Source organism: Oryctolagus cuniculus, chromosome 9 (assembly GCF_051225735.1).
Source record: "Oryctolagus cuniculus isolate XC-2025 breed Fujian yellow rabbit chromosome 9, ASM5122573v1, whole genome shotgun sequence".
NCBI lineage: Eukaryota > Metazoa > Chordata > Mammalia > Lagomorpha > Leporidae > Oryctolagus > Oryctolagus cuniculus.
Window position 1 is genome coordinate 74,641,899 of NC_142875.1, and position 24,573 is coordinate 74,666,471.

The following is a 24,573-nucleotide window of genomic DNA, read 5'->3' on the forward strand; positions in this document are numbered from 1 at the left end:
TGGATATATGGCAAGGGAGTGGGAAAAGGTCAGATTACAGACAAAAGCATGAAAGCTTGCTTTTACCAACACCAGCCGAGGGTGTGCATTGACAAGAAAAAGTAATCTAATAGAAATTAAGGGCACTGATTCAAAACACTGTGTAAACTACAGAATGGGCATGATTTGGGTGGTAGTTGGTGTTGGGGCTGGATAATATATAACTAACCTGGAAACATATGGTCCAATGAAAAAATTTGGCTGATAAATATAATGAAGGAAATTCGAATAACTAACTGTTACATGGGAAAACAAATTACATCAAAATGGTGTAATTCTTAAACTATTTGTTTAAAATATATCTTAAGACATTTAACAAAGCTTTAAGAAGTTATTGATTAAAGAAAAAAACAGGTAAGCAATATTGGCTCTAAAGGATAGAATTGTAACAGAAAGAACATGTTGCTAATCCTTTGAAAATATAGCTTCCCGTCATTCCTTTCTGGTTTTCCTTTTTCCATCAGGATTTACGAAGCTATCAAACCATTCATCTAGAAAGTTCTAAAACTTCCTCTGTAAGGTATTTTTGTCCTACAAGTCCAACTGTGGAAGTATAAATAAGATGCCAGTGATGCTTACCATCTCCAGGGTCAATGATCTCCACTGTGGTGGCTGCAGGGAATTCAAGAGCAGCCAGCACGGGCTCCGAGAGAACCACCTGGAAGGTCTCAGACTGCTCATGCTCTCCATCACCCACAATGCGCACTCGCCAGGTGGCTCTTGTCTGGCCTGGGTTGAACTGCACTTGTTTCTGTGCTTTGCCCTTGAAGTCCTTGTCTTTTTCTGCAGTCCCATCTCTTGTGCCAATGCCTTGAAAGAAACATATCATTTTCTTAGTTCCATTTTCATTGGATTAACAACTTCCTTATGAAACTTAAAAATATACATTTGAGAAACAGAGAGAGAGAGAGAAAGAGAGAGAGAGGAAGTGAGCATGTGAGAGCAAGCTCTCTCATCCCCTGGTTCACTCCCCAAATGTCTACAATGGCTGGGGCTAGGCTGGGGCCAAAGCTGGGAGCCAGGAACACAAGCTAGGTCTTCTATGTGGTTGGTGGGAAACCAATGATTTGAGCCATCATCACTGCCTTCAGTATCTGCATTAGTAGGAAGCTGTAGTCAGGAGCTAAAGCTGGGAATTAAACATAGGTACTCTGGTGTAAGATGTGGACATCTCAACTGCTGGCTTAGACACTCCCTTCCTTAATAACTTTTTATGTGTCATTTCATCCTGGAAAGAAAAGTGAACCCTGTTTTGATTCCGTGAAGTGAATAACTGTGTGATGATGAAAAGTGTTCTACTGCAGTTCAATAGTTTCTACTCTTGCCCCAATTATGGTTTTGCTATATGTTCTTTGGGCTAATTTTTGTTAGAATGTGTTGTAAAACAAGCAAGTTTATATTCATATTGTACAATATCCTTCCTTCTACATGTTCATACAGTCTTAAGGCTCCTCACATTTACTTTTTTTATTTATTTGACAGGTAGAGTTATAGAGAGAGAGAGAAAGAGAGAGAGAGAGAGAGAGAAAGGTCTTCCTTCCATTGGTTCACTACCCAAATGGCTGCAATGGCCGGAGCTGTGCCGATCTGAAGCCGGGAGCCAGGTGCTTCTTCCAGGTCTCCCATGTTGGGGTAGGGGCCCAAGCACTTGGGCCATTTTCCACTGCCCTCCTGGGCCACAGCAGAGAGCTGGACTGGAAGAGAAGCAACCGGGACTAGAACCCGGTGCCCATATGGGATGCCGACGGAGGACTAACCAAGTGAGCCACGGTGCCAGCCCCCTCACATTTACTTTTACATGCTTTGCTGCATACCATAAAATTATAAGAGAAATCATCTAATTAGAAAATATAGGCCAATAAGGGACTGACTCAGAGAACTTTGATAATCTAAGTCACAATTAGCCAAGAAGAATTAATAAATATGATAGTATTCTCTAAACATTTAATGGAACTATAGTCCTTCAGGGAATCTAAATCAGTGTTTGTCAATATGTTCACTGCCAAATTTTCTTTGTGGAACACCCCAGAACTCCACAAAAGCATGAGAAAGAATTGGAGAGCTAAACTTACATGGTTACTCTGAGCGGTAGACACAGCTTACCCTGATGACTTACTTACTCAAGGTCTTTTTCAGTGAGCTGGGGAAGTTGGAGAGTCTGAGTCTCTAACCACATCTCAAGATCTTTATCATTCCTATGCAGGTACTCAAACTACACGCTATATCAGTGAACTTCAAAAAGTTCATGGAAAAATGGAATTGAAAGTTTATTTTGATAGAAAAATAAATTTGAAATCTATGTGCTTCTCATTAACTTTTCAAATGCCCTTAATAACCATGGATTTCAATATTTTTTCTACCAAAAAAACTTAAAATTCCATTTTTCATAATTTTTTTGAAGTACCCTCAAATTATCCAAAAAGCAGGAAACAAACTCAATGTTATAAAAGAATGATAAAACTGTAATAGCACTCATACCTGTATATCCTTAAGTACTGAACCAAAACTTTTTAAGTCACATTAACAGAATAATTCTCAAATTGGTGTTTTCAGAGAAGTTGGTAGGAAAGACAGATTTTAAAGAGGCTGAAGTAAAGCCTTACAACCGCTAGATTTTCTAAGTATTAAAATAAATTATTTGTAGTATTTTTTCACTTCATTGAGGAAGTTATCATAGTTTTGGAAAACTCCTTTTGTTCCTTAAAGTAGAAATGAAACTATACCAATTGGGCATTAATCCCACAGAAATTCACCAAGTACTGACCATGTGTGAAGCTCTACCCTACATTCTGGGTCTGTATCTAACAACAAGGCAAAACCCCTAGCCCTCATACTGCTTACATACAACATTAATGTGAATATTCTTCATTTGAATATATATCACCAACTGTTAAATCTTTAAATGAGGGTGAAGGTAAAGGTTGCATTGAGATTATTTCATATTTATCTCAGAAAAATAACTGATATGTATAAATATTGCATTGAATTTGTATTTTTCAATAGGAGGTAAAACATGATTTATTGAATGGCAAGAGAAAAGTGGGAACAAGAATTACAGCACAGCACTTCTTGAATGTTGCAGACTTCCTGTTAGTGCTCCGGTTCCTAATGCACCCAGAGTGGTTGTCAACACCTCTTGGATCCACCACAATTCACTGCCAGGTGATGATGAAAGGTTCCAGAACACATGCTGCTCACTGACCCAGCTATCCCCAGAGGCAAGAAATCTGTTAGTCTGCCTCTCTCTGATAGCTACTGCCTGCCTTTCTGTTTTGTTTCACTTTATTTCATCAGCAATTCATTATTTTAACGGAAATGCAAAAGGCAGTTAAGAATAAAATAGAAGCAGTATAAAACAGGGAATGTCCACTCATTCCAACCAGTCATCCTTACAACATGACAGTCAACTCACCCAACCTGTGAACAATAAGTTGCAATAACAAATATCAAAGGTTGCTGCTAAAAGCACCCATAATTTTTTGGCAGATCTTACAAGAGAGTCCCTGTGAAATGTGAACTAGAAATGGACAATATCCCTGGAATGAGATAATGGATTCCATACTCATTTGGCCATACAACAGCTATGGCATTGCAAACAAGTTATTAACTACTTTCAGTTGATGAAGATTTAAGAACTGTGCATCATCGGTTAAGGGTGTAGTTGCTAAATCCAAATCTCAGCTCTGCTCCCTACTGGCGGTGTAACTTTTAATATATTTTTGAAAAGATTTATCTATTTGAGAGGCAGACACACACACACAGATAGCATTATATATAATGAAAGAGAGAGTGCAAAAAAGCAAGAGTGAGAAAGACAGAGAGAGTACTCCCATCTGCTGGTTCATACCCCAAATGCCTGCAATAGCTTGGAACAGAGTGAGCTGAAGTTGAGAGCCAGGGACTCCAGCCAGGTTTCCCACTTGGGTGGCAGAAACTCGATTATGTGACACATCACCGCTGTCTTCCTGGGTCTGCATTAGTAAAAATCGGGAGTCAGTAGTTGGAGCTGGTGCTCCTAGGTGCGATATGGGTGTCTTAATTGGCAACTTAACTACTAAGCTAAAGGTCTGTTCAGGCTATGCAGCTTTGGACATATCACGTCCCTGTATTCTCACCTGTAAGATCGGGAATATAATGCGCCCTTCTCCTGGAGTTGACCTATGTGGGTTATTGGTAACTAGGTTTGGCATATAGTAAATACTCAGTAAATGTTAGCTGCCACTGTTACTCCATAGTCCATTACTCAACACAGTACTTGTCACACAAGTTCTTTAGGAAATAGCATCATTTAAGTGAAGAATGGTGGTTGTAAGGAGTAAACGAGATAGGAAAAGTGCTTATGGTGCTTAATGAAGTGTTTTGCCTTTAATAGAAATGTTTAATAACCAGTAGCAATAAGATCTTTGCAACGCAAATACTTTTGTGAAATACAAATATTTGTGTAAGTTTACCAGCAGGTTATAACGGTTGTAAAATGAATATCTTTGGGAAATATGTAAATTTCATGTAACTCATGATTTACTAACTGTGGTCAAGTGATATGCCTTTCAGTGTAAGTGATGTTGTCCTCAGATATGATGTAAAATATCTTGTTATAAAAGATTGCAAATGAAAGAGGAGTTTGTAAGGGTGCAGTTAGATGAAATGTATTCATTGTGGAACTTCTCTGAGGCTACTCTTCACTTTCATCGGACTTCCATGCCAAATCCTAATGGGAATTCTCTCACCATCTTCAGTGTGGGACAGATGTGGGCCACACACTGAAGCCTTTCCAATTGTGTCTGCCCCAGGTTACTAAGTAACCATGTGAAGTTAGCCAGGCAAAGCTGTAGAGCCTTTACAGAATTGCTGCTAGTCTCCACATTCGGAGAAAATAGCAGTTTGGTGAAAAAATGCCCTTCAGGAAAAAGAGCTCTTGTTTGACATTTCAGCTCAGGAAATAAAAAAGGAAACAGAGAGAAACATCTGAAAAGACAATTAAAAAAAAAAACAAACTTTGTTACCTATTAAGTTTCCCAGTGCTAATCACAGACTAGTTGAGTATAAGCATTGACATATACTCCTTAAGAGAATAAAATACAAATAGACGAAAACATCTTTAACAATTGTTCTCTACTTTTTTGTCACTGGTTTTTTTTTTTTTTTTTTTTTTTTTCTGTATTTTCAAGCACAAAGAAGAGTCAAGCCTGAGCTCGCATCAATACGACAGACAGACTCTGCAGAGTCTTGTGTGGAGAAAGAGCCTATATCTGAGAGCTGTAAGAGCATTCTCCCCACCCCAGCCCCAGCAGGTTAAATGCAGAGTGAGTGGAGGCCACGTGGCTGCCCACACAGAGCAGGAAGCAGCCTCACAGGTATGCAAAGTGGATCCACAGGTGAACTAAGCCCCTGGAGCCAGAGGAGCTGAAGGGATTGACAGAGCATAGTGTGAACAACACTCTTATAAATAAAAAAAAGTGTTTTTTTTTTTTTTTTTAAAAGAGGCAATTCATTTCCAGAATCCAAATGTATCAGGGAAAATTGCAGGGGTTGTGGCCTGAGAAAGGTATTAAGTGTGAGTGTAGTGTGTGTGTGTGTGTGTGTGTGTGTGTTGGTAGGAATCTACTATTTCAGGCTTTTGAAGTTCATGGACCAGTACGATATCAAAGAGCTCATCATTTTGAAGACAGACAGGGTTATTTTTTCTTTTGCCAGTGTTTTCCTAGATGTCTAACTGAATTGATAATCTCACACAATGGAATCTGTTTCATTCCATGCAAATTCTACTGGCCTAATTGTAAAACATATGGCACTGAAAATAATATAATTGAGTGCTTTTATTTTTCTCCTTAATTTCAAATATTTTGTGCCAATTAGATTACTGCTTTTCTCTATGTATGCTTATATGAAGTATGAACTTGAATGGAGTAAAGAAAGGTTTATCTGTTTGATTTAGAGTCAGTTTTATTTAAAAGAGGTAAAGCAAAAGAAAATGATTAGTACTTAACACTATTGGTTACAAGCAAAAATTACAACATGTATCTTGCATTGAATTGGCATTTCTGAAACTTAGTGAGCCAATATTGAAATTTGACAAGTAGATAGTAAATTATACTTTAATGTCCAATAAATTGCTGAATAGCCTTTTCCTGTTTGATTAAAGAAGTTTCACACTGATGTTTCCACAGATTTTTATCTTACAGATAAATTACAGATCCCCTAAATTTATTCTAAGATCTAATGACATTTGTTTTTATGTTTTCATGTTTGAATAATTACTGTCACAATTCTATATTCTGTATTAGAGATCACTCTTAGATAGAGGCCAGAGAGGCCTGTAGCCTTACATGAATCTCTCAGCCTGTTTCTTTAGCAGTTAAACATCTCCCTGAGCTTCTAGAACTAAACCAGTGAACTCAGCTGGTATTTTAATCCCCATAAAGAAATTAAAAACCTTGCCTGGAAAAAAAAAAGATTTTGAGACAGAAGTGAAAGTTAAACTTACTTATAAACGATGTTTCTCCCAAGTAACCTCTGCGTTTAAGAACAACATCTAAAAATTTGGAGTCCTCATTGATCAGGTAATATTCTTTTTCAAATGAGATCCATGCCCAGTTCAGACGGAAATGCTGGTTGGTTAACTTGTTTCCCCCTGGAAAACAAATGAAGACCTAAGTCCATGCCTTTTAGAATGAATGACCTTCCAAATTCCATAGACTACTTTAATGATGTAATATTAACAATCAGTACAGCAACTTGGTTTGCTACACAACTCAAGCACATGTCTACAGTGATACAGCTCACTCTATTGTGACTGTTACACAGACATATAGTAGCTGGCAAAATTCTGTACATACTTCTCGCTCAAGGAAGGAATTGCTTCCCCCTTGCTTTAGGAAGTGAACTGAGAAAGAGTTTGGAAGAAGCACACAACTACCCCAAGCAATGTAGTTTTATTTTTTTCAAAAAGTTTTAGTTAAGGTATACAAGTTTCATGTATTTCATATATACAGATTTAGGGGCATAGTGATGCTTCTTACCCTACCCTCTTTCCCACCCACGCTACCACTCTTCTTCCTCCTCTCTCTCCCATTCTCACTGTTAATTTTTACAAAGATCTATTTTTTTTTACTTTATACTCATAAGATTAATCCTAAAGTAAGTAAAGAGTTCAACAAAGGGTAGGAAGAAAAAAAAAAATGTTCCTCAAGAGTAGAGACAAGGGCTATAAACAATCATCAAATCTCAAAATTTCAATTTCACTCCAATACATTACCTTTTAGGTACTCTATTAGTTACCCCAGATCAGGTAAAACATACGGTATTTGTCTTTTTGGGACTGGCTTATTTACTAAGTATAATGGTTTCCAGTTGCATCCATTTTGTTGCAAAAGACAGGATTTAATTTTTTTATTGCTAAGTAGTACTCCGTAGTGTATATATACCATAATTTCTTTATCTTGTCTTCAGCTGATGGATATCTGGATTGATCCCATATCTTAGCTATTGTGAATTGAGCTGCAAGGAACATTGTTGTAAAGCTAGTATTCAAGCTGCAGGATGTCACACTAACCACAAGGTGCCGCAAGAGAGCAAGTGTTTCCATAAAGAGGGCTGCAGGTCTCTTGCGAGGTTTCTTAAAGACACACAGTTTCACAAATACCTTTTTCTGGTTCACGGAGCAATTTGGGGGAAGGCTTTAATTATAACCACTTAAGGAAAAACAAATATCCCCTCTCCGCCTCCCTTCCCTATTAGATTCCACCTCCATTCCTTAGAGCAAACAACTCCTTTTTTCCATTGATTTCCACTCTACTCTGCAGATAAGGTTTTCTCCTCCCACCTTCCCACCAAAATGGAACTGGTTGTCCATCCGGAGAAATGTGTGATCTCTAGTTAAAGCAACTATGCCAGGAAAATGAAAGAAGTGGTTATCAGCTGAACTCTGCACTGTCCCCTCTGCTTCTTTTGATCTACATCAATTATTTCAAAGGCATCAGTAATTCCTTGCAAGTCTTTCTGGAAAACAGTAGGAAAAAGTCTGAATAATAAGTACAGCTAGAGGCACAATTTTAATTCTAGTTTCTTCTCTGAGAAAAAAAAATGAGACAAGAAAATATTAATACTTTATTAGATCAAGAGCAAAAAAGTTGACACAAGAGGAAATGTGAGTGAATAAACACACAAAAATACATTTAATTTTCCTGCATTTTTTTAAATAAAAATTACAAGGATTTTGAATTCTCAGTTGACACATATTAACAATGAAAGACAACACCCAGTACAGGTGAGATTATTTAAGGAAATTGGTTTTCTTGTTTATTATTGACTTGTAAATTAACATGTTTCTTAGACAGCTGTAAGGCAATGTGTGCAAGAGGCAAAAAAGTAAGTGTTCCTAACACGTGATGTTGTAAATTGGGTAGAAGCAAAAATACATTTGTAAAGAACTATTCATTGGAGTATTTTCTATAATACCCCAAACCTACAGAACTATTTATTGATATTTATTATATCAATAGATGTTATTCAACCACAAGACAAGGGATATGAAGTTCTCATTCAAACACCTAAACCACTTAGAAACACAGAGACAATGGACCGCTGCTGTAACACAGCCGCATAAAACGAGGCAGCCCACTGTGAAGCTGCCTTCTGTTTCAAATGGATGGGATTATGGACTTTTCAGTTTTTTGATTATCAGACATAAAATATAAAGGATTGCAGAGCAGTAATTTTGTGCCATTTAAAGAAAGGAACTCATTGCAGATTTTGTCCTTATGACTTGTTAAGCCTCACATCTGCTGGCCTGGGTGCTCCCTGCTCTGGAGAGGAGAGCTCATGGCTGGGAGGCTCCTCAGACCAGCTTCACTTTTTAGCAGCTGTCTGCTGGAGAAGGCTGCTTCCCTGGACCTTTGCCTCCTCTTCTGGAGAATCAAAGGAAGAGTGATGTAGTTATCGCCTATGACTGTTTGGGGTATCAAGTGAGATAGCCATAGCTTATGTCGGTCCATAGCCTGCATCATTCAACAGATGCCAGCTCACTCTGCCCTGGCACACCACACCAACTCAAATCCACCCTGCATGTCCACTTCCGGGCCACTCTTCATCTGCTGTGGATTTTCTTGGGCTCCTTTGCACAGTTTCCTTGCAGCTGTTGCCTACAGCAAGCCAACCTGCAGACTTCGGGTTTATGCCGATCCACCCTGATGATTTCCATTGCTCCCTAATCTGCCCCACACGGAAGTCAAGCCAAGATTCTAGCAGCTTCAGAGCACTTATTGCACCTGTCACCCCTTGTCCTCTTGCCTGAAAGGACGACCCCTGTGGTTCTTTTGCTTGCACTTTACACTTCCTAAGGCTCACTTTCTCCTCTGGGGAAGCTTCCTGCAGCTCCCTGAGGTCTCCCATTTCTTTGTGATTCTACAGCTGTTCACTTATCACTGCTCAATCTGTATAATTGTGCATGTCATGCAGTTTACTTGTACTAATTTACCAATTGTACTAAATTGCACTAATTTAAATCAGAAATTGAGATTATCTCTTTTTCTATTACTGTCAACCCTCAGTCTTATTGTCTTTAAAAATTTTAACAATTCTTGTATTTATATTCTATTACTGGCACATCTACAAAATAATAGGAAATAAATAATAGAATAATATCTAACTAATCACATTAATACAAAAATCAGCTCTGATTTCTAAATGATTATTTACATTGAAACAACATCATGCCACATGTGTGTCCCATTTTGAACGTGGTCCCAAGCAAGCTTGACTGTTACTCCATAGTTCTTGTCACGCAGTCCCAAACCATTCCTTGTACTTCCTCCCACCTGCAGCTCCGTATTCCACTGCTTAGTTTTCCAGAAAGAGATTCAGACACATCTGCTTCTCATTGCTTTCGGTAAAGATAGAGCTTTTGCAAGGACTTTGCCACCAGAGCACATTTACTTGTACTCTTTCAAGCAATCTCCATTTTTCTAAATTTTCAATTTTGAAGGTATTGTCTGAAATAGCCCAGAAAACATTATTTTTTCAAAATATTGCATTAAGAATATTGAGTCTGAGAGTGGTTCTCTCTACTCTTTATAACAGCAAGCCTGAATGAAAACCCCAGTCCTCCTGAGCCTCTTTATTCTGGTTACTTTTCTCCACAGCACTTTCTACAAGTTCATCTCCTATAAATAGCAACTCTTGTTTGCTCATTTTCTGTCTCCCCCACTTGACATATGACACAGGAGAGCAGGGAGTTCGTTTTGCTTATGATTAGAACAATGCGTACTAAATGAATTAGAAACTTGAATGTTTTGGTTGAAAGGAGTTCAGTAGGCCATTTGTTGGGCAATATAGATTTCCTGAGTAAATGTCACCTATCTCTTTCAAAACTGCATCTTTTTACTTAAAAAATAATTGTTTTTAATGACACCCTTTCTAAAATACCCTGTGTACTTGCCCACTGAATCAAGATTTCAAGTGATTTTCTACAAATGTGAATTATTGGAATTTGTATTTACCTAAATGACACCTCTAAGGGTTCTTCATAACTAAAAGGATATCTCATCTTTCTGCTCCATTATGAAGTACATGTCTGGCTTTGGGGAAAGCTAATTTCACCTCTGCTTACAGATCGGTGCTTATTTTCTAGGAGGATGAGGGTTCCAGAAAAGAAGTTGCCAGGTTACTGGCTAATCAGAGGTCTTGAATGACACCCAGGGACCAAGTTTACTGGTGTTAACCATGTCTACCCACTACTATGAGGTTTTATTCGAAATAAAATTCAGAAACAATATCAAGAAACTGTTTTATAACATAGTGAGATGGTCCAGGTTATTGAAACTTAGGATTCACTCAAAAACTGGGACTTCCAAGTAGATATTTAATTAGAGAACAGGAAGTTAAGTCTAGAATGCTTAACTCTGAATACAATTAAATACACATAATTCTTCTGAATCCTATTGAGTTTCAGAACTTGTAAAATCTCAGGTACTCATTTATTATGCAGGAGTGATGTAGGGATTTGAGCCACTAAGCTGTAGTTTATTGTAATTCCTTTTATTAAAACTGTCACCTGGCACCACTGAACTCTGTAGTTTATCTAAGAATGGAAAGACACCTGACTTACTGATTTATTCCACACCACGTAAATTCCACTGAAAACCTCAATAAATGGGAACACTGTTGATATTTTCACAAAAACTAAACTTTAACATTCAGTAATTTAACAACTTACGAACCTCAGACATCTTTAGTTAAATGAGATTTGTTGCTTTTCTAAAACAGATTCTGTCATGTATGGTGCCTGAGCAGCTATTCTCAATGTCTCATTGGAAACAAATGAAAGTCCATAACTTGTGCCATAAATCCACACAGCAGGTGCCAGACAGCTGATAAGGACACTCCTAAGTGCTTTGTCCCCATGCCCTGACACTAAAGCCATTAAGGTTTTGATGAAAAGACCTCTTTTGAACTTTTCCAGCTGGCTTTTAAGCTTCTTCATTTTCTTTTTCAATTCTAATTCTACAGTTTTTTTTTTTTTTAGGATAACAAAGAATCCCAACTCCAATTAGCCCTCCCTAAAAGCACAGGGCTGACTGATTTCTCAAAAGACAAAGCACACTTCTTCAACAATGTGAAACTCATGTCACAGCTTTGACTTGTGCTTCACAAAGGTGGATGTCCCTTTAGCTTTGATGACACATTTCTTCTTTGACAACAATTTGATACCAGTAGACACGATTCTTCATATTCTCTAGCTTGTAAAATTTAATTTGCTCAGAATGAAGTTCAGCCTGGGAACTGACCTGCAAATTGAAACTTCCAAGGATTGTGATTTAAAAAGAAAAGTTTTTGCCCCATATTTATTTCTAGGATGAGGGAAAGATAACAATTTTGTTTTCTTATGTGACTCTCTTTGAAAATGTCCAGTAAGATGTTCCTCAAAAATAAAACGTTTACCCTTCAAAGGGAAAAGAAAAACTGGATATGGTCTTTAAATCAACAACAGGGATAGGAAAGACTAAGATAATAGTTCCTGATTTATTTGGGACATTCGATAACTTGATCTTTAAGAAATTTTGTCCTCTTAGTGAATAAGGATAGTGATTAGCAACTTACAACTACCATTAGGATCAAGGTTAGTATTTATGGTAAAAACTACAACTAAAAATAAGATACTTATTTCATTGCCATTTCCATGATAAGATGATCTTTTCTTAAACTTGTCGTTGCCTTAGAATCTTCCATAGGAGAATCTCTGCAAACTAGTGGAATCCTGTCCTCTGGCTGTTAAAGTCAGGTTGATTTCACTGTTTATTAAAAACCACCTGGTGCAAAGCTGAGGCCAAGTTGGCTCTACTGGCCCCCAGGAGTTGACTAAAGGGAGATGGCACATGCACACAGATAATGTGCACAAACTAGAGACTGGAAAGTGCTATGAGAGACACACTGATAATGAGCTGTTGAGTTCACAAGAGTGAGGGATTACTTTAACCTGAGGGATCAAAGACAAATTCATGGAAGAGATAGCATTTAAATGGGGCCTTAAGTACAGGGAGGTATGTGGACATTCAGAGAGAAGGAAGGAAGGAATTCCTGGAAGATTAAGTATGAGAAAAGAGATAAGAAATCCTGTAAGAGAACTTCAAAGAATTCAGTTTGGTAGGAGCTCAGGGCATTTACTAAATATTTATTTCATTCTCCCTTTCCTATCTATGTGATTGGATATTAGAGACAAAGAAGGAACAGTCAAGATGCATCCTACATTGCCCTTGGGAGGGGAAAACACATTCATCTGAAATCATCTGAATACCCAGATACAATGAATCTTGACCTGAGTGCAAGTGTCTGTGTGAGATATGGCTCCCGGAGAACTCCGAGGAGGCAGACCCCAAAAATCATCAATAGCTTTTATAATTTTGTAGACAAATTAATAATTTCAATGATTACTTTAGCCCAATAGTAATGCATTCAAACATTGCTGCCATATGTGTTTTTAATGTTTGACAGATCATTTTAGCCTTCCATTCTGTACACCCCTACCCCACCATTCTCAGTGCCTTGCACATTCTGAAAAAGAGAAAGCATAGAACACGGGGTCAGATCCACAAATACAGAGAATAGGTAGAAAAGTATGCAGAAAGAGAAGTGGCAGGACAAAGACCTGGGAGGTAGGGAAAATTAGGCATAGTGTACCTTGACCTTATTGAATACACATGCATCCATGGGGTGATCTTTTAGGCTGTTCTAAGGAAAGACATATAAAAGTGCACCATTCATAGCCAAAGGAATAAGTGGAGCTTTGATTTTGGCAAACATCACAGGAACTATATTGAATTGAGCTCATATGGATTATTTCATGCTATACTCCTTTTTTTTTGTTTATTTGACAGATAGAGTTAGACAGTGAGAGAGAGAAAGACAGAGAGAAAGGTCTTCCTTCTGTTGGTTCACTACCCAAATGGCCGCTATGGCCAATGCTGTGCCGATCTGAAGCCAGGAGCCAGGAGCTTCCTCCTGGCCTCCCATGCACTTGGGCCATCCTCCACTGCTTTCCCTGGTCACAGCAGAGAGCTGGACTGGAAGAGGAGCAACCGGGACTAGAACCCAGTGCCCATATGGGATGCCGGCGCTGCAGACAGAGGATTAACCAAGTGAGCCATGGCGCTGGCCCCTCCTTTGTAAAGTCTACTGAGAAGAAATTATGTGGGAGTGGAAATGCAGACTGACAGGCATGAGGCTTTGTTCCTTGGGGATGTGATTTGCTCACATATACAACCATAATGGATGTATGATGGGCGGGATATAATTGGCAGTTGTCCATGAAGTTCCAGAGTTAAATTCCTGTTCATCTACTATTGCAAAGGTTGATATACAGTTGATCTTCATTATTCTTGCATTTGATACTTGAAAATTTGTCCACTTTTGAAATTTATTTGTAGCCCTCCAGATCAATCCATGCAGTGTTTTGTTGGTCATTCTTGGATACAGCAGAGTGGTGTTAAAATTTTTGGATCATCTGACATGTTGCCTTCTTGTTTTCAGTTCCCATACTAAAAGTGTCATTTCCATGGTCTATTTAGTGTCACATCTATCACATTTATTGCACTTTTTTTGGTGATTTCACTGTTTAAAACGGCTCCACACATAGTGCTGAAATGCTGACTGGTGTTTCTATGCACATGAAGGGTGTGCACAGAACCAAGAGTCAGCATGCCTTATGGAGAAAATGTATGTGTTCACCAAGCTTCCTTCACGTGTGAGTTACAGTGCTGTTGGCTGTTTGTGCATTGCTGATGAATCAACAACATATCAAATAAGGTGTCTTAAAGAGAAACACACAGAGCAAGGTTATTATTGACTGGTTGATAATCAGAGGCTTAAAAGAACTAATCTTGCATATTCTTTAGAAGAAACCATTCAGAATTTGTTAATTCAGTATCCAAAGTGATTTCATGATTTATGCTGTGTATAGTGAAATCATGTTGTCTTCTTTTGGAATACCAAGAAGTGGAATACAGAGATGAGTGACTGTTCTGTTAGATACACATTTCCTCTCCCTTGAATCAGTCCTTCGACATGAAAGGAACTCTCCCTGTGATCTCAGATTGGCCTCCTTTAAGCCAGTTTCCCCCGGTTATGACAGCAATGGGATGCAAACATGCTGTGGCTCTTTTATGAAGGATGTACTGGCTCCTGTTACCTGCCAGAAGTGGAGAATTCATAGAGTTGTTGTTACTCTACGGGCTAACATACCAAAATAATGGAATGAATTCTGATGCAGAATCATTCCAAATTTTGCTAGAGAATTGTAGAGTCATTCATTCTAGGATCTCAGTTCAAACAACAGCTGACATGTGAGGTTCAGTATATCTTGCACATGTGGGAATTTGTGTGACAAATCTAATAGAAGCTGGTTTTCTTGGACTATCAGGGCTCTTTGGAGGGAAACTAATCATAAAGAGATCTCAAGAACAACAATGGACTCCACACTAAGTTTTAATCATCAGAATGAAGCAGATATAAGTGTAGCATAAGTTTATTTATATAGGGCTGTCATTGTGGCATAGTGGATAAAGATGTCACCTGAAATGCCAGCATCCCATATGGGTGTCTGTTCACATTTGGATTCTCCACTTCCGATCCAGCTCCCTGCTAATGGACTGGAAAAAGCTGTGGAGGACAGCCTAGGTGCTTGAGCTCCTGTTACCCTTGGGGGAGACCTGGATGAAGCTTCTGGCTCCTGGCCTTGGCCTGGATCAGCCCAGCCATTGTGGCCATCTGGAGAGTGAACCAGCAAGATGGAAGATCTCTCTGTTGACTCTCCTTCTCTCAGTGTAACTCTGACTTTCAAATAAATAAATAAATCTTAAAAAAAGTTTAGTTTACTCATCTGTAACTCATATCCAGGTTCCTGGATGAATTTTTGGGTCTTTAGGAAGGAGAATGCCATAAGTGTAAATGTAAAGAAATCCCTAATGACTCTCTTTTTCACATCAGGATTTAAGCAGTACAGGTCTGGATTCCCTCTTCTTTCAACACAGGATAACAGAAAAGATCAGCACATAGCTATGGGACCCTCTCCAGGGTGCTTGAAGCCACAAGACAGGTCCCTGCTAAGAGGGAGCAGGGGAGTAGCTGCTAGGATTCCTGGTAAGGCTGTGCTGACATTGTGGGACCAGGCTCATTGAGGGAACATATATGCTTGGGCAAAAACCATGTGGAAATAATCTTTACGAGTCAAAAGCATGGGCCACGACCAGACAGAACTGCACAACACAGGCATTCGCCAACCAAAAACCACTCATCAAAAGCAACTGGAAATGGAGTGCAGGTGTGAACTGGCTGAATTCAGTTCAGCCTTGGGAGCCTGAAAATGCATTGAGATGACTGGACACGTTGGGGACAATGGTCACCATGACTTTGATAATATGCACATTATTTTAATAATAAATTAAAAATTTCAACATTCTATGGATGAGGTAGATGACTGTGAGCTTAAATTACCCACTTTGAATTTCAATAGGTATAGTGTGAGGAAGAACTAGGATTCAAATCTGGTTTGCTTATATTCTTTCTAGGCTTCCTCTGAGTAACCAGATGGCTTCATTTAGATATCAATGTTCTATTTCTAGATGGTTTTAGTATAATTTCAAGTTCTTTAGTATGCATTAGTACTATTGAATAAAAGCAAAACTGATTATCTGAATGATTTTGCTTCTACTGTGAGGAAGTACCTTTTTACTAATAAAGTGAGGCCACCAAATTAAGAACTAAATGAAAAACAAAGGGCATGAAGGTCAGTACTTGAGATAGAAATATTTAAAAAGTAATACAGAATAAGGGCTAAAACCCTTTTTATGAATGGACTTAGAGCCACAGCTGAAGCCAGGGAAGCTGGAGGGGAAGCCTGTTTTCAGGCTGACTGATGTGCATGAGGCCACATCTGGGTCAGGGTCTGCAAGCCCCAGCCTGCAGGCACCTTCTGCCTTCTCTAAGCACAGCCTCCTCCCCCAGCTCATTCAAACGAAAGAGGCTGCCTTTATTTTCACCCCCTACCACCAAAAGAAAAGAAAAGGGGGAGAACCAGAAGTTTATATCACCTCACCTTGAGTTTAAGTATATTTCCTAAATCAAACCTGATGCAACTGTGAAACCTTCTACTTTCTTAATGAGAAGCTACACCAGTGGAATGAATGTCTTTACTCTTGCTGTGCGTGCCCAGGATAAGGAGTTCAGGCAAACATCTTCAGATAACATGGGCAAACCAATGTGTAATTGTAAGGTGATTTTACACAATGTGTAATTGTGTAAAATGTAAGGTGAACTCCCATTTATGCCAGGTACCCTAATGTACTATTACTGGGAGTCTAAATTAAAAGCTAACTTAGTCATCTTAATGCTGTGAATGACAGAGGAACTTTTTTCCCCTGAAAATGCAAATGTAACCCAGTATTTTAAAGAAGAACACAAACTAATTTAAGAAATCTGTTGGCCAACAACAAAAATGCAGATTATAAGCATTTTAGAGCAAGAAAAGAGTGTTGGATTTTATCTTTTCTCACTCTTGCATTTTACCAAGACCCAGAAAGACTGTTTTGAATAAAACTACAAAGAACTCTTTGCAGAAAAGGAATAAACTCCCAAGGATTTCTCACTCCTGGTGTAGTGAGCTTTCCATTTAACAGGCTGTGATCTAAAATGTTGTTCTTAAGCGTAAGGTCAAAAAAATTAACATAATCCATAATTGCGTATGTTTCTTTTTTTTATTTTAGGGGTTTTGAGAAATTTATTCCTTCTTTGTACAGCAGCCCAGAAATAATTTGCTCTCATTTATTTCTATTTACAGATAGAAGCAAAAAGTTGAAAATAAAACTCACCCTACTTTCATAGAAACAATAATTGCTTTACCAAGAGCTAGGTTTGTCAGGAAGATCCACACCCTCGTCTCCCTCTGGGGAAAGGAAAAAATACAAAACAAAACACCTGGTACAGCAAGACTTCATGCATGCATTGCCTGAAGCTACAAATAAATTTATTAGATCTCTGGCAACACATTCTTAAAATAAACTTAATAGCTTTCAGGTCTCTGTTCAAACCAGAGCCTAATTCCTTTTGTGGCGCCAGACATCTCCCCCACCCCATGGAGACGGAGCAAAAGAAAGGCGCTGGCTCTCTGCACCTCTCCACGTCTCTGGGTAACCGGTTTTGCACCATTTGCTGAACTCCCTGTGAAGTGAGGTTATTTTCTAATTTCTGTTTGTATAGCAGTACCATGTACATACAATTACTATACATGCACTTATTATAAGAAACTGCCACTACAATTAACATGCATTACAGTCAGAACTATATTTTGGGTTATCCTTTGGAAATGTGTATACTCACATTAGGAGACAAAACTATACAAGAGGAAAAAACTAAAGCACCTTAACTTGCTAAAAAGAAAATAAAAACCTTCATGCTAACTTGTTTCCATTATTACTGAAATTACAATTCATGACTGGGATGGAGGAAAAGGGTGGAATCAGAGCACTACAGTGATTCCATGAGCTAAAATCTAAAATATTGGAAGTGATTTTAGCTGAGAATCCTAGGAAGTAGTTAGAACTAAAAGAGAATTTGCTGAAAGTATTAGCTTAACTTGTTGTTCTTGTTTTAAAATATGAGTTGGTGACATATTCTCAGCTTTATTCATTATTTTTCTCAGCAGCAAAAATCAAGATGTAAAAGTTTTAGATTTCTAGACTTAAAAAGAAATACACGGAATTATACATTACTTGGCTATTGCTCCCAGGACAAAAAAAAAGAAGCTTCTCATTGATTTCTGACAAGGAAGGAAGGAAAGAAGGAGCAAAGGACAGAGGAAAGCGGAAGGGGAAGGAAAGAGAGACACACAGAGAGAGATAGAGATCTACAGAGACAGAGGATGAGGCTGCATGGGACCAATGTCACATATATATTTTTTTACATTTTTGTTTCATTTATTTCAGATTAGTTTTTGCAAAGCTAGCTTTTATATTTAACTTCCAATATTATTTAATTAGCCAAATCCTTTTGCAACTGCTCTGATCCCTTTAAAATCATGCCAGAGCTACAAATGTGGCCCTCCTTTGGTGATTTTACTACAACAGATTAATATACAAGCTGCTCATTTACATACTTAGCTGCCAAAAACGGGGGAGGGGGAAGAAACAAGTACAGTCAGGTTAGTTTGGTCTTAGAGCTTCAAATCTTATTGAAAAAAAAATTTTAGATAATGCTGCTCCTCCGCACGCGGAGGAGCCGCACCGGACCGGGCGCTTGTTGTTCCCTTTTTTTACAAGTCCTTTCTATAGTAAAGTAAGAATAAGTAAACAGCAAACTCCCAAAGCAAGAATGAGTAGAGAGAAATGAGAAAGAACGAAGTAACGAACTTCCCTGCGAACTCTCCAATGCACTCTCCAACCAACCCACACCACCATGCCGTCTCTCTCCTCCTATATAGTCCTCCTCCGCCAATCCCAACTCGGCTGCCCACACGCCGAGCACGCCGCTCTCCTCCAATCAGGAGCAGCTCCTGCAGCTTGTCAAGTTGGTGAGAGGCAGCTGGGTAGAAGCTGTTTACTCCTCTCCCAGCGCCATATTGTGGGAGAGCAGATGCATAGAATAAGTCTTAATTCCAGTAACAGTCTAGTCCGAGTTGCTCCCCACAGATAACATACAGCAGTTTAACTCAAGGCATATTTTTGAAGGAAGCACTTTGCAAAGCATAGATATGAGCAAGTATATGCATGGTTCACAAAGAATCCTTTCTGCAAAACTTAGACCCAATAAGGAGAGTAACACATACATACATGATAATGTAAAACACAAACATAATAATAATTTAAACAATGTAAAAACAAAATAATAATGTAAAAATAATAATGTAAAATGCAAGGGAAGACAGTGAACATATAGAACCTGGGACTCAGAGGATGATGGACTGGGTACAAGGGCTGGGAACAAGGGCACAATGGAGGGACAGCAAAGGATAGTGACACTCAAAGGAAAGAAACAGCAGGGAAACAGGTGTGAGACAAGGATGGCTGCACCTGTGTGGCAGGCATGAAACAGTCTGGTTCAGTAGGCTCTGTGGAAGGAACAGGGAGCTGAGATAGCAGGAAAGCCAGGCTGCCTACAAAGGAAGCTTGGGATAAGCAGTGACATTGTCTACACTTTAAGAAATGCTAGTTTGGGTGTAACAAGAGGCAGTGAAGATGTGGAGAAAAGATGAACACTGCATACTGTTGGTAGGAATATAAACTGGCATAGCCATTGTGGACAATAGTATAGACGCTCCTCATAAATTAAAAAAAGAAAACCACCAACTGATCCAGCAACCCCATTTCTGGGTATATATCTAAAAGAATTGAAATCAGGATATTAAAGAGATATCTACACTTGTGGTATTACAATAGCCAACACCTGTCAATGATTTCCTTAAAAAGAAGGAAATCCTGTCATTTGTGAAAACATGGATGAGCCTGGGAGACCTTAAGCTGAGTGAAGAAAGCCAGGTACAGAACGACGAATAATACATGATCTCACTCATGTGAAATCTACAAAAGTCAAACTTTTAGAGGCAGAGAGTAGATGTTTGCCATGGGCTGAGAGGTGAGGGAAACAGCGAGAGGTTGGCCAAAAAATATAAACTTCCCATTGTGGAGGATGAATAAGTTCTGGAAATCTAATGTACAACATACTGACCATAGTTAATAACACTGTATTGTATACTTTAAATTCACTGAGAGGAGACCTTACTAGTTCCCACCACACACACACACAAATGGGGTAACTATGTGAGGTGATGCATATGTTGATGAGCTTGATTTTGGTAATTGTTTCAGAATGTATACATGTACCAAAACATCACATTGTATACCTTAAAATATCAAATTGTTATTTATCAATTATACCTCAATAAGGCTGGGAAAAATAAAGCATTGATTTGGTAGGAGAATTCAGGGATTAATTATAATGAATAAGGGTTGGAGTTAAAGATTTCTGTCTTCAAAACTCCCGTTAGGTTTCCTGGATATGGAAAACTATTATGGTACAAGTGGGTCTACAAATATCACTAAAGGAAGAACCAAAATTTTGTCCATAAAAAATAGGATTCTTTTGATTTTTAAAAAGATTTTATTTATTTATTTGACAAGTAGAGTTACAGACAGTGACAGGGAGAGAGAGAGAGAGAGAGAGGTCCTCACTCCACTGGTTCACTCCCCAAATGGCTGTAACAACTGGAGCTGCGTCGATCTGAAGCCAGGAGCCAGGTGCTTCTTCATGGTCTCCCATGTGGGTGCAAGGGCCCAAGGACTTGGGCCATCTTCTACTGCTTTCCCAGGCCACAGCAGAGAGCTGGATTGGAAGAGGAGAAGCCAGGAGTAGAACCAGCACCCAGATGGGATGCCAGCGTTGCAGGTGGAGGGTTAACCCACTGTGCCATGGTGCAGACCTGGATTCTTTTGATTATTAAAATGTGCTCATGGGGAATGAAGACTGGCTTCACAACCTCACCCTCTGTCAGGGCAGGTTTCACCCCTACTCATTTTACTCCTCTCCCTTTTATGTCCCCCCTAAAATAAAGTCTTTCTACTTAAAAAAAATACACTCATAAACAAATAAAATGGCTAACCAAAAATATCCTCCACAAGCAGCCAATATTATAAGTACTTGAATCTTGTGCACATCACCACAGCACAGAATCCTTATGAAGATTTTCTGGCCATTCATTTTGATGATGGACATCAAGTAAAGAAGGCTCTATTTGCCACTGAATTGTAGCAAGAGTACCCAGTCTACATCTTTTCCTAAGTATATTTTAGAAAGACAGTGCTCTGTGTGAAAAATAACAAATTATTTTGCATGCTTGCTTTTGAATTAAAAATAGTTTATAAATTATCATGCAGGCTCTCAAATTAAAAATGCCTTTTCTGCTAGGAAGTTTAATTTCCACTATTCATATTTCAACAAATTTACTTTAAAAAAAAATAAAGTTTTTTTTGATTCATTTGAAATGCAGATACATGCAGAGAGACAGAGAGAGAGAGAGAGAGAGAGAGAGAGAGATCTTCCATCTGATAGTTCACTCTTCAAATGACCACAGTGGCCAGGCTGAAGCTAGGCATTTCATTCAGGTCTCCCAAGTGGGTGGCAGGGGCCCAAGCACTTGGGCCATCTTCTGTTGCTTTCCCAGATGTATTAGCAGGGAGCTGGATTGGAAGGGCAGCAGCTTGAACAGGAACCGGTGCCCATATGGGATAAATACATCACAGGTGGCACCTTAACCTGCTGTACCAGAATACTGGCCTGTCCAGTAATCTTTCAATGACATTTTGGTTTAAAATTTTAAATAAACATTGCCAGCAAGTCTTAGGAGGAACTGTCTTAGATATTACAAGCAATAAATCAAGATGGGAAATTAAGATATTGAATCTAAATAAAGATATTACATGAAACATAGCCAATGCAATCTCACTAGTCCAAGTGATCAATTTCAATTCACAATTGATCACACTGATAGGTCTAAGAGTCAAAGGGATCACACAAACAAGACTAGTGTCTGCTAATACTAACTGATAGAATAAAAAAGGGTGAGAACAATCCAACATGGGAAGTGGGATACACAACAGACTCATAGAATGGCAGATGTCCTAAACAGCACTCTGGCCTCAGAATCAGCCCTTAAGGCATTCGGATATGGCTGAAGAGTATTTTAGGCATGGAAAGCCAAGACACTCTGGTAAACAAACAAAAACAAAAACAAACAAACAAACAAACAAAAAAAAAGAGGACCTAAATGAAAGATCTCTGCGAGTGAGATCCCAGTAGAAAGAATGGGCCATCAAAGAAGAAGGTACCTTTCTCTGAAGGGAGGAGAGAACTTCTACTTTGACTATGACCTTGTCTAAATATGATCGAAGTCAGTGAACTCAAGAGGCTTCCATAGCCTTGGAAACTCTTGACTAGAGTCTAGGGAGATTTCTGATGCCATAAACAAGAGTGTCAAATTGTTAAGTCAACAACAGGAGTCACCGTGTACTCACTCCTTATGTGGGATCTCTGTCCTTAATGTGTTGTCCAATGTGAATTAATGCTATAACTAGTACTGAAACAGTATTTTACACTTTATGTTCTGTGTGGGTGCAAACTGATGAAATCTTTACTTAATAGATACTAAATCAATCTTCTGTATATAAAGAGAATTGAAAATGAATCTTGATGTGAATGGAATGGGAGAGGGAGCGGGATATGGGAGGGTTGCAGGTGGGAGGGAAGTTATGGGGGAAAAAGCCATTATAATCCATAAACTGTACTTTGGAAAATTATATTTACTAAATAAAAGTTAAAAAAAGAAATATAGCCATTATGTGTACTTAAGGATTTCAAAAAAAGGTCTTATTTAAATGTACAAAAATTCTGAGTTTCTAACAAAGTTTTAAGTACTTAGGAAAATGAAACAAAGGAAGGTACTCTAAGAACCCATTTGTTTTGAGTAGTGAAAAGAGGCTATCACTGAATTGGCTTGGAGGAGTTTTGGAGCTGAGTGTCTCTTTGGTCAAAATCCAAATGCATACCATAGGTAAGTTATGAATCACTCTCCATCTCAACTAAGATGCAAATGAAGATCCCTGTGACAATTCTCTCTTAGGGAAAGATAAGCCACATTTTTATTCACGTTGTTAATATATACTGCAGGTGTCATTTTGTGAACATGATGAGGACTAAAGACAGTGATTACTGCTGAGAATTCATACTGATTACATGTAGACAGTTTTAAAGGACACATTTGGAAGGCAAATACATTGACTTTACAAATCACAATATGGAATAGAGCAGAATAGGTAGGGCCAATGACTTTGCCCTTGGGAGGACAGGCATTTGGAAATGTCCAGACATTTCCATTACAGCTATGGTGGGAGACCGAGAGGTTATTACTGACATGTAGTGAGTAGAGGCAGAGATTCTACAAAGCTCAGGGCAGCTGGACACTCATTCTCCCCCAAACATACAAAGAATTAGAATTATCTGGTGCCAAATGTCAGTAGTGCAAGTGTGGAGAAACTGTTTTAACCTCATTAAATTGAGGCATACCAACATATGTAACAAAACAAAACATACTTTCTGACTTCCATGTTTTCTCATAAATTGCATCAATAACACGTAGGATCAAATGATAGAACTCCCTCCCTCCCTTACACAAATACACAGAGTTTTGCAAATTCACCACTGATGTAGAAAAGTATCTAATATGAAGTGTTTATTCTCTTTGTGCAGGAAATTGTTGAGCCAGTAGTTTTCCTATTCAGTCCAAATTCATGGCTAATCCTATGAGCAGTTAGGGTTTAGAAAGGATCTTGAGAAATGTGCACCGAACTGTATCAAAGGGATACTGTATGCATGATTTACATTTTAGTATGAAATGAAATCTGGGGGCAGTGATTTCCATTCTAGATCTTTTTAGTGGATTAGGCTTTACCAGAGCACCTTGAGGTTGAGAGCATGAAGCAGAAGGACTTCCTAAAGTCATCATAGATAGAAAAAGCTGGGCATTAAATATATGTTGTCCAGTTTCTCATGACTTCTTTGTAGCTGAATGAAGAATACTATTATGTTCATATGCATGTGCTTTCAAGTGTGTGTGTGTGTGAGTGTGTGTGTGGGTGCATGTGTATATTAATACACACCTGCTTGGGCACCCTTATGTTTGCTTTGTGAAGAATGACATAATTTCAGAAACACTCTCCAAACCTATAGAACACACAGAGCTCCTTGCATGATTTTCCACTGAACAATTTAAAGAAAGATTTACTAAAATATGTTTTTTGGAACCTTATTTTGCCTGTTAGTAGGCAGTGTACTTATAAAATCACTGCACCAACCAGGAGATAAATATACTATATTAAGCTATGTAAAGATAATTCTTTACTGTAGCGATTCTTAGGTATTTTACTATGATATTGTTCACTGAGCATGTACAAGGAAGGGAACAGAGCAAACATTTCTCAATCTCATTTCACCAGGGAACCC

At 38.5% G+C, this 24,573-nt stretch overlaps 1 protein-coding gene across 1 annotated transcript in view; it reads right to left on the bottom strand.

Moving 5' to 3' along the window:
- FREM2 (FRAS1 related extracellular matrix 2) overlaps positions 1 to 24,573 on the bottom strand; it is a 217,465-nt gene that overhangs the window by 125,885 nt on the left and 67,007 nt on the right. The window contains exons 3-4 of the mRNA XM_017350619.4: positions 6,524 to 6,670; positions 619 to 849 (exon numbers count right to left, since the gene is read on the bottom strand). Of these exons, the coding sequence (XP_017206108.4) occupies positions 619 to 849; positions 6,524 to 6,670 (378 nt within the window). The remainder of the gene's footprint in view (positions 1 to 618; positions 850 to 6,523; positions 6,671 to 24,573) is intronic.